The sequence below is a fragment of the Mustela putorius genome, unplaced genomic scaffold, assembly GCF_011764305.1.
Source record: "Mustela putorius furo isolate JIRA1106 unplaced genomic scaffold, ASM1176430v1.1 tig00537335_pilon_pilon_pilon, whole genome shotgun sequence".
NCBI classification, from domain to species: Eukaryota; Metazoa; Chordata; class Mammalia; order Carnivora; family Mustelidae; genus Mustela; species Mustela putorius.
Genome location: NW_025422457.1, coordinates 228412 through 244323, shown reverse-complemented (window position 1 = coordinate 244323; position 15912 = coordinate 228412). Strand labels below are relative to the sequence as shown.

Below are 15912 nucleotides of genomic sequence, written 5' to 3'. Positions count from 1 at the left end.
TATAGGAAAATAGTGAAGAGTAGGGAAGTGTAGACTGTCTGAACAAGTGAAGCATTCACCTATGGTTTTATTAGCTGTGTCAGTAAAAGTATGATTTATATACAAGGTGAGTTACTAAGAGTAAATTTTCCTTTGTTTATTAAACATAGGGTCTACACTAAAAGAAATCTTCTCCAAAGTAGTGTTTCTCAAACTTCATAGTGAAGCATTAGAATCTTTTGGCAAACCTCTTAAAACATAGCCTGCACCAGCCTCTCAAATACTCTGGTTAAAGTAGGTCTGGGGTCAGGTCCAAGAATTTGCATTTCTAATAGGCTCCAAGATGACGCTAATGATTCCCAGCTAATGAATTTAGTAAGGAAACAAATAGTGGTGGCTATCCAGATTGTTGATTTGACAGTGAAACTTTGGTTTAAGCACTATCTTTTGCTAAAAGGACGGAGGAGTTTTTTTTTGAAACACTGTTGATCCCAGGGCTGAAACAGGGAGCCTGGAACATCTTGTGCTTGAAATTAAGGAAATGCTCAAAAAAATGTAGATGCTTGTTGGAAGGACATGGGAACCAACTTGAAGGAGCTTCAAATTGGCCAAAGTTGGAACAATTTGAGCAACAAAATGAATAATGGTAGTATTGAATTTTAAGGCAGGGAACGAAGTTAAGTATCCATGTTGAATGGGTATAGTTGAGTAAACAAACAGGAAAAGGGACAACTCTTTCTTAACTGAAGAAGTCCAGTGAATAAAATGAATGAAAAGCAGGAAGTAGAAAATCATCAGGCATACAGCACTGGAGTAATTTTTTTTTTTTTTTAAGATTTATTTGACAGAGAGAGATCACAAGCAGGAAGAGAGGCAGGCAGAGAGAGAGTGGAGGAAGCAGGCTCCCCGCTGAGCAGAGAGCCCAGTGTGGGCGCTCATCCCAGGATCCCGAGATCATTATCCAAGCCGAAGGCAGAGGCTTAACCCACTGAGCCACCCAGGTGCCCTTGTAGTAATTACTACAGACAGAATTCACTTTTAATGCGAGTGGATGGAAGTTTGAGGAAAATCAGGATATCTGAATGTTCTGAAAAACTCTCTCAAGATAATTACAGCTGGAAAGGAAAAGTAGTAACTTGGCATTGGAGATACCATATTAACCCAATGATAGAAGTTAACATCACCAGTAGCAGGACATGGACATCATGAACTCAGTGATATGATGCAGTTAGAAGGATACAACATCATTTCTTTGGTGATACTGCTGCCAAAAATGCATGAGAAATGTTACGAGAAAACATTATACAAACCCAAATTGAGGATCATTCTACAAAATAAGTGACAGTTACTTTTCAGAAGTATCAAGGTCCCAAAGACTAAGTAAGTTCACAAAAGACAAAAGAAACTGTAAAGACTAAGAGACTGTCACAGTTTAGAGATTCAGGAGAATTAACAACTAAATGTGATTTGAGATCCCAGAAAGGATCTGGAACAGAGAAAGGACATCAGTGGAGAAACTGGTGAAATTTGAAAAGTCTGTAGTTTAGTTAACTGACTTGTATCAATGTTAGTTTCTTGGTTTTTTTATTTAAGATTTTAGTTTTTTTACGAGATAGAGAATAATACTGGCATATTATGACAATAAATATGGTCCAGAGGAGTGGGCAAGACTTAGAAATTTAGTTTTAAACACAGACACAAATAGCATACGTATAAGAATAGAAACACCCGAACTTGGCCCTAGGTCCCACTATTGGAAGTTGTGTATTAACCTTAAAGATTTTACTGTTGGTGTTTGAATTTGAACCATAACTTTTGGGCCATTACGGCAAGGTCAATTGAAATGTACGCGTAAACGTCTAAAGCAGCTGTTGTGTTTTAGGGTATGTTTGCAGGCCGCTTAAACCTGTTTTTGTCGGTCAGTTACTGGAGTGAGAGGCAGCTGTTTTCTAACTTAGGATCGTTTGTTTGTTTGTTTGTTTGGCTCATGTGTTCTTCATAACAGGGAACAGTGTATGTGGTAAGTTGTGCTGAAGATTGACATCCATAGGTCTTTTCTCACCGATTCCAGCTCTGGCAAATTAGAAACAGTTTCTCACAAAACAGTCTGAAGACTTTCTAAGGAGCATTTATTTTCATGATATATTTAACACAATTATTTTAGATTATGAGAATTTAAAAAGAATATTCCTGTTTATCCCCATACTCCTTAATCTCCTGCCTATAAATTCCAAATTACTTACAAAATAGGAAACTTGAATGGTTTGGATTTGTGTATGAAACTTATCAGAGAAATTGTCTCATACAAAAAAGAGGTATTTTTTTTAAATTGGTTAACCTTAGAATGTAATACTCCATGGAAGAAAATAATTAAAATGGGAACTCATGGTTTAATTTCTATTTTTATATTTTTTCTGTATATTTGTCTTCTGATTTTACATATTATATAAAGAGTTAGTGGAGGCTGAATTCTAAGGAATATGTTTGCCTGGAGAAGTCACCCCAATCCTGACTCAGTCTGAGACTTACATTATCCTACCAAAAAGAACAAGAGAATTTTTGTCTGACAAAGGCAGATTTGAGCTTGCTTACTAACAGCCATTCAGGAAATAACAAAGAATGAAATAGACTATTTAGGGAAGATAAATATTTAATGTGTATTAAGGTGCCGTTATTAGTAGATACAGATTTCAGTGGGTTAGAATAGCATTTTCATTTTGCAGTTAAAGTGCTATTTTCTAAATTGTCTCCAAAGTTTCACGAAGAATCGATCTTAACTTTATTGTAGTCCTTACACACAGAAAAACCTGCTTTTTGTTTTCCTCTTGTATAGCATTTGTGTAGTAGAGAAACTCTTTAAACTTTGGTTTTTACCCACTGTTGCTGGTTAAAAGGTTTGAAAACCTTTCTGCTTCTGTGGGTCTTCCAGAATTTCCTATGAACTCTACGTACAGTCTTTTAATATCCATCTGAAGACTTTTAACCTTTACCCAAAGCATTGTTTCCAATCTGGATTCCCTGGACATCTGGAAGTCCTGTAAGAGTTTTCTTTATATATCCATAGTAGTTGGTGTTGAGCCAACTACATGGTTAGTTCCCTCGGTAACTTAAACAATTATGTTTAATCAGTAGAGAAATGGTGGTTGTCAAGGTATTTTCAGCATTTCTACAAGCCAAGTAGTAATCATATATTTACTTTAAATGAACTCCTTTTAACATAAGCTAATAACATGTTGAGGAAGGAAACAAACCCAGAATATGTAACTCTTTGCAACTTTATGATAGAGGCATTTTGAATATTTACCTGCAATTTAAAATACTGAAAATTTCTAAACTAGGGCTAGTAACAATAATTATCTTCTTTGAAGTTTTGATTGGCAGATTGACATTGGCAGACATCTGATTAATTAAAAAAATGAGAAAATGAAATTATTGGAAGAATGCTCATTGTTTAAACATCCTTCCAAAATGAGATCTGAGGAGGGATGTGCTGGAATACATTTGGTAGTAAAATGATTAGGAACCATTAACAACCTAATGGTTTTGGGGAGTTTAAAAGTATCTGTTCTCTTTCCAGAAAAAAAGCACAAGTGTACATAAAAAATCCTGATGTAATTTCACGGGATTCAGGACTCCCTAAACCTATCCTAGATCTTTTTGTCTGGAAACGGAAAATTGTGGTAGGTGATTTTCTCCATCCGCACCATTGAAGAGTAGCAAACAGTTTGTGAAGGGGTTTTTTAAAGCTTAACTGTTTCTGCTTCAAAAAGGTCATGGGGGGAAGGGAGGGAAAAAATGAAAGAAAGATGGGACCCGGGAGGGAGACAAACCTTAAGAGAATCTTAATCTCAGGAAACAAACTGAAGGTTGCGGGGGCGTTGGGGGCAGGGATAGGGTGGCTGGGTGATGGACACTGGGGTGGGTATGTGCTATGAATTGTGTAAGACTGATGATTCATAGACCTGTACCCCTGAAGCAAATAATACATTATATGTTAATTTTTAAAAAATCAAATAAACATCATTTATGTAATTTAAAAAAAAGGTACTATCTTTGGTATTTAAGATATACAGGCTCTGGAACCAGTCTGCGTGGATTCAGATACTGATTTCTCTGCAGTGACCTCTGACCTTTGCAAGTTGCTCAACCTCTGTTTCCTTAACTATAAAATTGATTATTGTAAGGATTACATGAGATAATATATGTAAAGTGCTTAGAATGGGTAGTGGTACTTGGTGTTAGTTATTGTTAGTCAGCCTTATTATCTCACTGACAAAGGATTACTGTGGAATACCGGGCTACGTGAGGTTCTCTGGGCTACAGATTACTTGGAAGAAGAGTTCTTTTTTCTAATTTAGCACAAAGGCACCATGTGAAAATTCTTGCACACAGATGCATGCCTTTATGGGAATATGCTTAGATGAGCTTTCTTTTCCACACCAGCACCAGGTAGGCTTCTTTTATTTCTATGAAGAGGTAGTTGCTTACAATTTTATGAGAAAAATGATGATCTGTATCCTTCCTATAAAAAAAAAATTATTTGAGGGAGGGAGGGAACACAACCAGGAGGGGGTGGCAGAGGGAGGTAGAAGCAGGCTCCATCCCAGGACCCTGGGATCATGACCTGAGCTGAAGGCAGATGTTTAACAGACTAAGCCACCCAGGTGCCCACATCTGTATCCTTCTGTAGGCTTTTATCCTTTTTATCTTACCCTCTGGGCAAAGTAACTACTGCTGCTCTTCCTTGTCCACAATATGGAATTCTGGTTTTGCTAAATCTCTCTTTCTAGCCCATTGCTATTTCCACTCTACTAGTAGTTTTTTAAAATTATAACATATTGAATAGAGATTCTGTAAGCCATTACAACTTTTACAACTTGTGATACAATGAACCTCGTACCTCCACTGAGTTAAAAAAAAAATTAATCTTTTTTAAAAATTTAAAAAAATGAAAAAATTCAGTTAACTAACATACAGTGTATTATGAGTTTCAGAGGTGGAGTTTACTGATTCATCAGTCTCATCTAACACCCAGTGCTCATTGTATCACGTGCCCTTCTTAATGTCCATCACCCAGTTACACCATCTGCCCATCCCCCGAAATTATTATCTTTGAAATGCTTTTAATATGCCCTCCCCAGCCCTATCCCCTTTCCTCTCCCATCAAAGGTAATGGTTGTCCTTTGCTTATCGTTCATTCTTTTATAGTTTTATTGAATATTCCTAGATAATACATTGAAATTTAATGTAAATGCGAGCTGTGTAAGCGTATGGGTGGGTGGGTGGGGTGAGTTTCATCTGTGTCTGTATGTACAGTATTCCACTGTGTAGCCATAATGAGGGTTTTTTGTCCTCATCACTGCAGTAAAGCAAGTATCTCAGTAAAGGGAGTCAAGTCAAAGTACCTAAAAATTCTGTTTACGCTGTACTGTAGTACGTTAATTGTGCAGTAGCATTGTGTTTTCTAAAAATGTATACACCTTAATTTAAAAAATAATTCATTGCTAAAAAAATGCTGATCGTTATTTGAGCTTTTAATGAGTGGAGGGTCTTAGCTTAATGTTGATAGCTACTGACTGTCCAGGGTGATGGTTGCTGAAGGCTGGGGGGGGCGGCTGTGGCAATTTCCTAAAATAAAACAACAGTGAAGTTTGGGGCATCAGTTGGGTCTTCCTTTTATGAATGATTTCCATATGGCGTGTGATTCTGTTTGACAGCACTTTCCCACAGTAGAACTTCTTTACCCACAGTAGAACTTCTTTAAAACTGGACTCAATCCTCTTAAATCTGGCCACTGCTTTATCAACGAAGTTATGTAATACTCTAACTTTTTTGTTGTCATTTCAACAGTCTTCACAGCATCTTCAAGAATAGATACCATCTCAGGAAACTGCTTTCTTTGCTCATCCATAAGAATCAACTTCACATCCATTGAAATGAAAGCAATTCACTCACCTCTTCAGTTTGACTCCTAATTCTAGTTCTCTTGCAATTTCCATCGTATCTGCAGTTACTTCCTCCGACTGACGTTTTGAACCCCTCAGTCATCTATAAGGATTGGAATCTGTTTCTACCAGCATCCTATTAATGTTGATTTCGGCCCTTTCCCGTGAATCAGGAATATTTTTAATGGCATCTAAAATGGTGAATCATTTCCTGAAAGTTTTCAGTTTACTTTGCCCAGATCCATGAAAGGAATCCTTCTCCAGTGGCAGCCATGGCCGTATTTCAGAAGTAGTAAGACTTGAAAATCTAAGTTACTCCTTGATTCGTGGGCTGCAGAATGGACATTGTGTTAGAAGGCACAAAAGCAACATTAATCTCCTTGTACACCTCCCTCAGAGCCCTTGGGTGACCAGGTGCGTTGTTAAAGGAGCAGGAGTATTTTGAAAGAAATCTCTTTCTGAGCAGTAGACCTCAACAGTGGGTTTAAAATATTCAGTAAACTATGTTGTAAACAGATGTGCTGTCATTCAGGCTTTGTTTTCCATTTCTAGAGCACAGGCAGAGTAGATATAGCATCATTAGTAAGGGCCTTAGGATTTTTGGAATGAGCAGTGGCTGCTTCAACTTAAAAGTCGCCTTTGCATTAGCTTCTAACTAGAGTCGCCTGTCCTTTAAAGACAGGCATTGATTTCTTCGGTCTAGCTCTGAAGGTCCCAGATCGCATCTTATTCCAGTAGAAGGCTGCTTTAATCTACATTGCAAATCTGCTGTTAGTGTAACCACCTTCATTCAGTAAGTTAGCTAGATCTTCCAGACCATGTGCAGCTTCTCCTTCAGCACCTGCTGTGTTACCTTGCACTGTTGCTATGTTACGGAGACCGCTTCTTTTCTTTAAACCTCATGAACCAACCTCTGCTGGCTTCAGACTTCTGCTTTCTGCTATGCTTGCTCCCGTCTCTCAGACTGCGTAGGATTCAAGAGAGGATTTTGCTCTGGATTAGGTTTAGGCTTAGGGGAATGTTGTGGCTGGTGTGATCTTCAAACCAAACCATTTAAACTTTCCCTATATCAGCAAGAAGGCTCTGTTTCACTTTGTTATCATGTGTGTGTTCACTGGAGCAGCCCTTTTAATTTCCCTCAAGAATTTTCCCTTCACATTCACAGCTCAGCTGTTTGGGGCAATAGGCCTTATTTTTCAGCCTATCAGCTTTGGACATGCTTTTCACACTAAGTGTAATCATTTCTAGCTTTTGATTTAAAGTGAGAGGCATGCAGCTCTTTCTCTGACTTGAACATTTAGGGCCCATTGTAGTGTTATTAATTGGCCTAATTTCAGTACTGTTGTGTCTCTGAATAGGGAGGTCCGAGGAGAGGGGGAGAGATGGGGGAACAGTGAGTCAGGGGAGCAAGTTAGTGAGTTAGAACACAAGACGTTTATTAAGTTCACAGTCTTCTATGGGTATGGTCTCAGATACCCTAAAACAGTAACAGTCATAACATCAAAGATCACTGATCATAGATTACCGTAGCAAATATAATTAATAATGGCAAAGTTTGAAATACTGTGAGAATTTCCAAAATGTAACACAGAGATACAAAGCAAGCAAATACTGTTGGAGAAATGGTGCAGACAGACTTGGTGATGCAGGGTTGCCACAAACCTTCATGTTTTGAAAATACAGTATCTAGAAAGCACAGTAAAGGAAAGTGCGATGAAATGCCGTATGCCTGTGCCTCGATTTATTTATCCATTTTAGTGTTCCTGGCCATTTTGCCTGTTTTGTTACTGCACGTAGTACTACCATGAATATTTTCATTCACATGTTTAAGCACAAATGTGCAAATTTTCTAGGGTATATACTTGAGTGGAATTACTGAGTTACAGGAAGCACGTATATGTTCAGTTGTACTAGATAATGCCAAAGTAATTCCAAAAATGGTTGTACTAATTTATGCTTCTATGGTATAAGGATTCACATTCGATTTTCTGTTCTTTCTATGTTTATTGGTCATGTACAACAGTAAATAAAGACAAGAAGCGCTATTCTCAAGGAGTGTATATTTTCGTAGAAACAAAGAGCTGAAATATTTAATACATCAAAATGGAAAACATAAGGCAAGGAAAAGGGGATGTTACCTTGGCTGCTCTTGGCCGTATATGGGGATTAGAGATTAAGGGGATGAGGTACAACCAGGAAGCCCTGGGCTTCGCTTAGTGGTCAGTATAAACAGAGATACGGTATGATGAGATCGGTCGGCCATCAGGGGGAGTGAAGCTGTGAGTGGGCGTGGGGTGGGGTTTGAGGATGACGCGGGGACCATTTTCAAGAGGCCTCTTCACTCATCCGGTAGTGGTAAGGCTAAGAGTGAGCAAGGAGGCGGGTGGCAAGTAATCTTAATGTGAGCTTAGTGCTTTGGGGTCCCCTTTTGACACTTGCCCATCGTGGTTTTTAGGGGCTGTCTCGTCTGAAACGTAGGAACACTAGAATTCTCTTAATTGAGGAGTATTTGGAGCTCTAAGGCTTTGTTGACTGTTGAAGTTGGAGAGATAAAAGTTGGGGGAAAGGTGGGTTTATTCTGAGTATTTGGAGCTTTAGGACTCCCTTCTGCCACTGCCAGTGGAGATGTGGAATCCTGAGGGTGGTTGTGCCTAGAGTATACACAGCCCCAGTTGTCAGCCTTGTTAATTTTTGCCAGTCTGGTGGATGTGAAATAGTATCTTGTTGTGATTTCAATTGCATATCCCCTTTTCATTCAAAAAATCCAAAATTCTTTATCTTTTCAACGTTAGACTTAGCCATATAACTTTACTACTAACTTTTATGTTGAACCCCATGGTTGTGTGGGTTTTATTCATCATCTGTCTGTGCCAGGTACTAAACATGGAAGATTTCCCAATTCAGCAACTGAAACTTCTACTGTGGTGGCTCTTGTCAGTAGGCCCTCGGGAAATCTTTTATGCCCCAGGAACCCTGCCACACCTTCTGTTCACTTTGCCTGAGGAGCTGAGTTGGTGGCCCACACCAATGCATTGTTATCTCACCTCAGAAAATACTTCCTGTACCTTCACTGACGGCCTCACCTCAGCCTGGGCTCTCATCAGAATAGGAGCTCTGTGTTGCAGCACTGTCAGAGGCTCTTTGGTTGCCTTTTAAACTTTTTCATTTTAAAATCTGACAGTCACAGCTACTATTGAAGGTCTGCAAGGAAAATGCTTTGACCACAACTAAGGCTGTCACTGCTGCTTTTCAGGCCAAATCTTTATACAGTTTTAGCACTTATGCCTTCCCCAGTGTCTCTGCATGCTTTCACAGGATCAAGCCTCAGAATTCACAAGAAAGAGCACTGGAGAAAAGCAAGGTTTATGTCATTTTCTGATCTATAGCATTCCCGAGGTGGCTATGTAGTTGTTCATGCATCTAGAACCCCACCTTTTTTTACTTGTTATATTAAGTGTCATGAAGGAGTATAAAAATGATGATAGCACCTCCAAATTCCAACTGATTTTCTAAATATTTTCCAAAAATTGCTCAGAACTACTGCTCAAGATTATACCTTACTTTCTTTCTTAAATATATAATGAAGATAGATAAGGGTAATGAGACATACCCCTCTTGGTTTCTTTTTTAGCCTTCAGAAAGATTTCCTCCCAACTTCCTACAGTTAGCTATTAAAAATATTTCCTGATGATTTTGTAAGCATTTTCCTGGATGGATTAAAGTACATTATAGAAAAGCTGTCACCATTGTTAATGTTAGTCCACACATTACAGGAATACCATATATGGTACCCATTTCACAAAAAAGATACACGAGAAATCTCAAAGTTTTACTAGATAAAATATGATTATACAGACTTTTACGATTACTGGAGTGCAGAAGGACTTAGAAGAAATACAGTCCTAAAAATTTTAAGCTAGTACAGAAGTTTTTTAAAAGATTTTATTTATTTGACAGAGAGAGGCTTAGAGAGTGTGAGTGCTTACGTGAGCAGGGAGAGGGAGATGCAGGGAACCCCACCTGGGGCTCAATCCCAGGACTCTGAGATCATGACGTAAGCTGAAGTCAGATGCTCAACCGACTGACTGAGCCACCCAATCTAGTATGAATCCTAAGTGAACCAAAAAACCGTTCCTAGTGCCCAAAATAAGCACAAGATTAACTGCCAATGGATAAATTGTTGTGAACCCCTATGAAATTGTCATAAAAAGACCCACAAGACAATTTTCATCCACCTTGACTGGTCCAATTGATTTCCAAATGCATGTTTCTAATAATAATATGAGCAACTCAAAGCCCATATGAGTCGTCTGAAGTTTTATCATTTACAGGTATGTGAAGCATTCCCAGAGGCTTCAACCAACTCAGCATCAGCTACTTCTCTGTGACTGGGTCCTGATTAAGGTCTTCCCAAGAAAGACTCCATTGGATCCACATTCAAGAGGACTCTACCAGGTTTTCCTGACCCCCCTACATCGCTGTAAAGTGCCAAGGCCTTAAGACTTGGGTACGTGTATTACAACGGCAAGTGCCAGCGCCCACAAAAGACCCATTGGACCTGTCAGCTGCTCTGTTTCACCAAGCAGATATAATAACTTACCAGCAAAGCAGAGTAAGCCAAGTGCCTCTGCATGACACCACCAGCTGATAACACACAAGAAAAAATAACCAATTTAGACTAGAGCCCTGTCTTTTCTCGAGAAACTGGGATTTGAAGGAGCTATTCTGAATCTGTGCAGCTAGTAAGTGACTGATCACACTGTAGACGGATCGGCCCGTGAGTTCAGAGACTGAGTTGCAGTTGAGTGAAAAATAGACAACGAAATCTTGAAGAATTGCACGGAGGTGCAAGCCAAATTTAACTCTGGTCGCCAAGTATCGTTGGTTGGACTGAGAAATTGCTCAACCAGACCTGTACTAGGACTGGTTATTTGGGTATCTCTCTTTGTCATTGTTGCCTTTTACTGTTACGTTGGTTTCTGTGTTACCTCTCTAGGCCCAGATGTTCTCAGATAATTCACATTGCCCGGACTGTGGACAACAGTGGTTCCCTAGTTTAGAACTAGGCCACTGGTTGTACCAAACTGAACTTGTTGAAAATGAATGTTACCAGGTGTTCTTAGACCGCATTAACAGAGCTGATTATTGCCCTGAATGTTACCCTGATAATCCTGCTAATAGAAGCCTTGTTCTGCCTTGGTCTTTCCCACTTGAGTGGGCTCCCCAAAATCTTACCAGATGGACCTTTGAAAAAGCTTGCCACCCGTTTCTTCTGGGTCCTCCACTGGTTAGAAAAAGGATACATGACTCTAGAGTAGCTGGCTTTAACCCTGCATTGCAGTTAATCTTGACCAGAACGGACAAAACCTTGAACAAAAAACTTGGCCAAAACAAGTAACTTCTTAAGCAGTCAAAATCATGGAGACTCTAGAGTTTGTACTAGTAGCCCAAGGAAGAATGGGAAAATGTCTCCTTTCTAAGTCTGATCTAAACTGTCAGTACCTTGGGGAACTGCTTAAATTGTTGGATCTATTCTCATTGTCTACACATACTTTGTTCAGCATGAATTTAATCAGTATTCCAGTTGGGCTGTTCATCTAGAACCAGTCTAATCTATGTTCCCCATGTTTTGGAATTAGCTTCCCCATCCTAAAAAGCTCCACAGCCTTACTATGGATATATGACAGGATAGTCTTGGAGGAGAGGCCCTGTACTGTGTGTACCATAATGATACTTTTAGTGGTAACTTTTGTGGGAAAGCAACTTTGAAGCTGGATTATAGAGGATTCCAATAAAACAGCTAGATACTTTGATTAGAAGCTGCATTGTTCTAAATTCCACCTCTTGTACATTAACCAGTGGTAATACCTACATAAGATACACAAAAACATGCAGAAATGCCACTGTCTTTACTTACTTGACACCACATAAGCAAAGGCTGTCCTGTTTTAGTGGTGAGTGAACTTAGAATGTACTCCCCTGGAAATGGAAAAGTATTTGTGCTATGAGATAAGTGGCAAGGGGTTATCAAGCTTGACTCCACAGACAAGAGGAACAGTCTAAAGGAAGCGTTTTTCTGAGAACTAAGAATGTCTTGCTGGACATTGACCACATGCTGGCCTTCACTTGATGAGAATCATGGAACTTAGAGTACAGGAGAAAACTTAGAATTTCTGTTGAAAACATCTCAGAGGCCACTGAACAATTTTTAAATTCCGCCCAAGATCCTAGATAACCCGTTGCTTGTGTAGCAGCTCAACAATGTTCTAAGGTCCCAGGCTCGCTCTGTTCTTTGCCACTGGGATCCTTATCATGGTGGCTTTTTTGTCCTTATAGTTGTTTCCTGGGTGAGCCTAAGTGTGGCTGTTGCTATTCAGACATTTCATTCCCAAAGGCTGGAAGTAGGAAGCAAAAGCTTTTGCCTTTCAAGTCTGTGTCTTTTATTTGGGAAAAAAATCTTAAAAGTCCCTCACAGATTTCTTCTTATGTGTCATTAGAAAGTACTGGTTCATAAGCCAGGGGAACCTGGCAAAGGGGAATGGGGTTAGCAGTGCTTGGGTGGGTAGGGCACATAGTCTCCCCTAATAAAACCATGGCCCTTTAAGGAAGGGAGAAGGGAGGAATGAATGGCTGTTGGTATGCAACAAATCATGCCTGCCACATGTTGTGAAACCCAAAGTTATTTGTTCATCTGTATAAAGGATGTATCCCAGAGATCTACCCTGTATCTGCCTTATGTCTGTTGCAATGGACGTTCTCTCCTGTTACTGCGGAATAAACTGTGTGGACTGCTAAATTGAGTGAAGACGAGTTAGTTTATCATTAACCCTTGGTTAAGAACTCCTTTACGGTACTAAAGCTCTTTGTAAAAAGTGAAAATTTACTTAGAGGTAATGCTTTTGACCAATATTATTGGTCCCTACGTTTTTTTCAAACACATACTGACCAAAACACTCTACATGCGTGCAGTTTTAAGTATCAGCAAAATGTTTTTTTGTTTTTTTAAGATTTTTATTTATTTGACAGGTCACAAGTAGGCCGGGGGGGGGGGGTGGGGAGGCAGGCTCCCCACTGAGCAGAGAGCCTGATGCGGGGCTCGATCCCAAGACCCTGAAATTATGACCTGAGCTAAAGGCAGAGGCTTAACCCATTGAGCCACCCAGGTGCCCCTCGGCAAAATGTTTTAACCAAAGATTGTTTTAACCAGTCTTTCCTTTAAATAGTTAAGAAAAAGTAGACGGATTTGTCCTGTTGATTTCCAAATCAGTACCTGGATGAGTTTGTCAAAACATGTAAATTTCTTGATCTTAGAGAAATTTTGATTCTTTAGGTTGCTCACAGGGTCCTGGAATCTTCATTTCTAAGTAGTGGTGCAGGAGATTCTTACCCAGGTGCTCTATGGCTACTTCGAGAAGTACAACAGTAGCACCTCCATGGTGTTTAGTTATCTGGCTTCAAAGGATGGGAACTGAGTACTCCTAATACCACAAGGTGTTGATAGTTCTTGTACTTTGCTGCTACCACATAAAGAGGTTTCCTGGAGGACTGCCGGTAGGTGACTGTGCTAGTTCAGATTATTAGTCACATGTTTCTCATTAAAATAATCAGGACTGCTGTAGTTCTTGTGGTGTCATTCTGAGCTTTGTGAGTATATGGACGGGAGAAAGGAGTAAAAAATATTAGAAATTACTTTAAGAATACCTTCAGACATGATTGTATCATCGCATAACCTGTTACACAGTCAGCTCTCAGAAATAACAATGTGGCAGAGTTCATAAAATGGAGCAAAGCAGAAAATCCAGGGGACTTTGTAGCTCTTCCGCTTTGGTCTTCTTAGTATGACTTTACTTGGCTTAAAATACTCCACAATGTTCCAATTCATGGTTCCAGATAGTGAATTATAAAGTATAAATATATTCCTAAAATTAAGTCTCAAAACAAATGTTGTAGAGGGTTATCCGCTATTTTAGATTATATGAGCCATATTAATCATCTTCATACTGTGGCAGAATTGATACTATTACTTACATGTATTGGTGGCCATTTTTAAAATGACTGTTAAAACCACTTCCAGTTATTTTATGGCAGACCTGGGAGTGGAATATTCAGAGACATGTGCTGGGGTAACCTGGGAAGGAAGTACCCTTACTAAAGAGGAGGCTCTCCTGCATTGGGGGTAACTGAGTTAAGATTATCTCTTAAGTGATAGGAGGAGAAAGAAGCCCACGCAAGCAGGGAGGCATAAAAGAATTCCACGGAATCCAAAGAATGTGTGGCAAACAGCAGGTTACACTTATCTGTAAGAGTGAGATGAACCATACCCCTTCTGTTTTCTTCAGTCTTCCCCGATGGCCCTGGATTGTCTGCGAAGTCCTGAGAACACAGCTTGAAAACTGCTTATTATATAGGAAAAATAATGGTCTTGCAGCCATCTGACCTGTGTGTATTTTCAAATTCTAGTACTGTTAGATGACTTTGGGCATTTTAACCTCTCTCTCTCTCCAGTTACTTTATCTGCCACATAGGTAGTGCAGTAATACCTACCTCCTACTCTGGGGTTTGAAATGGGATAATTCATGCCAATCCTGGGGCGCGTAGTAAGTCTTTAGAACTAGAAAAGGTACAGGAGAATGAGGCAGAAAGAGGGATTCAAGCCAATTGTTAGAGCTTGATGCTGAATTACTGGAAACTTCTTAAGTCCCTTCCAATGAAGGACCGAAGGACCTGTACCTTTCAGGGAAGATAACTGAGGTGGAGTCTGTAGCTGAGTCCAGCCCTATGTCTTAGGTGTAAAAACAAGTCTACAGGGATGGAGGACCCCAAGCAAATCCTTATCACATTTCTCAGGCTCGTTTACAGTCATTATTGTAGGAGGTGTAATTGCTGTGTGATTTACTACATCACCTGAGACTTTCCGCAGCACCAAAACAAGCAGTTTGAGAAAACTTTTAAGATTACGTGTAGGTGGGGCGCCTGGGTGGCTCAGTGGATTAAGCCACTGCCTTCGGCTCAGGTCATGATCTCAGGGTCCTGGGATCGAGTCCCACATCGGGCTCTCTGCTCGGCAGGGAGCCTGCTTCCCTCTCTCTCTCTCTCTGCCTGCCTCTCCATCTACTTGTGATTTCTCTCTGTCAAATAAATAAATAAAATCTTAAAAAAAAAAAAAAAGATTACGTGTAGGTTGAGCCAGGTCATAGGATCCAGAGTCACAGTTCAGAACTAGACACCAGGCTCTTTATACTATGTTTACAATAGGCATTTTTTGTTTCATTTTTTGTTTTTGGTTTTTTTTTTTGGGGGGGGGGCATGGGTAAAAGCTTGGGTCACACAGTCAGATTGTGTTCCAATCCTGACTCTGCCTTTACTAGTTGTGTTTTGGGGGAAGGTTCTTAAGCTCTGTGTTTGTCAGTTTCCTTGTCTGTAAAATAGTAAGAATATTAATGGTCCAGACCTCATAAGACTGTTGTGAAGATTAAATGAATGAATACATAAAGTGCTTTGGATGCTGTTGGCATAAACAAGGCACTCAATAAATGTTACCAATTATTTTTGCTGTGTATGTTTTTTATGTTGTCTCTACAGCAGAATTATAAATCGTTTGAGGGCCAGGATACCTGCTTGTTATCCCTAGAGCCTAAAATGACACCAAAAGCAGGTGGGCCTGGGTGGCTCAGTCTATTAAGTATCTGCCTTCGTCCCAGGTCATGATCCCAGAGTCCTGGGATGGAGCCCCACACAGGACTCCCTTCTCTCGGCAGGAAGTCTGCTTCTCCCTCTCCCACACCCCCTGCTTGTGCTTCTGCTCTTGCTGTCTTGTTCTCTCTTTCAAATAAATAAAATCTTTAAAAAAAAAAAAAAGTGTTTAAAAATAGAAGAAAGATAATATGTATTTATTGGGCCCTGACTGCCATATGTTAGTCATGATGGCATTTATATCTAAATTACTGTCTTGAATTGACTGATTCTCTTTTGTCCTTAGCTGCTGAGC

General features: G+C 39.7%; 2 protein-coding genes across 5 annotated transcripts in view; both read left to right on the top strand.

The window, feature by feature from the left end:
* LOC101671379 (torsin-1A-interacting protein 2) overlaps positions 1–15912 on the top strand; it is a 40238-nt gene that overhangs the window by 7360 nt on the left and 16966 nt on the right. The window contains exon 1 of one of the 4 annotated variants that reach the window (XM_013064221.2): positions 10302–10431. The exons of the other annotated variants lie outside the window; for them this stretch is intronic. The gene's annotated coding sequence lies outside the window, so the exon portion shown is untranslated. Of the gene's footprint in view, positions 1–10301; positions 10432–15912 lie in introns of those variants that run through there. 4 annotated transcript variants of the gene reach the window in all.
* On the top strand, positions 10427–12720 carry LOC101671084 (torsin-1A-interacting protein 2). The gene has a single exon (XM_004767873.3). It carries the CDS (start codon positions 10927–10929, stop codon positions 11320–11322), a length of 396 nt encoding a protein of 131 aa, XP_004767930.1. The 5' UTR covers positions 10427–10926; the 3' UTR covers positions 11323–12720.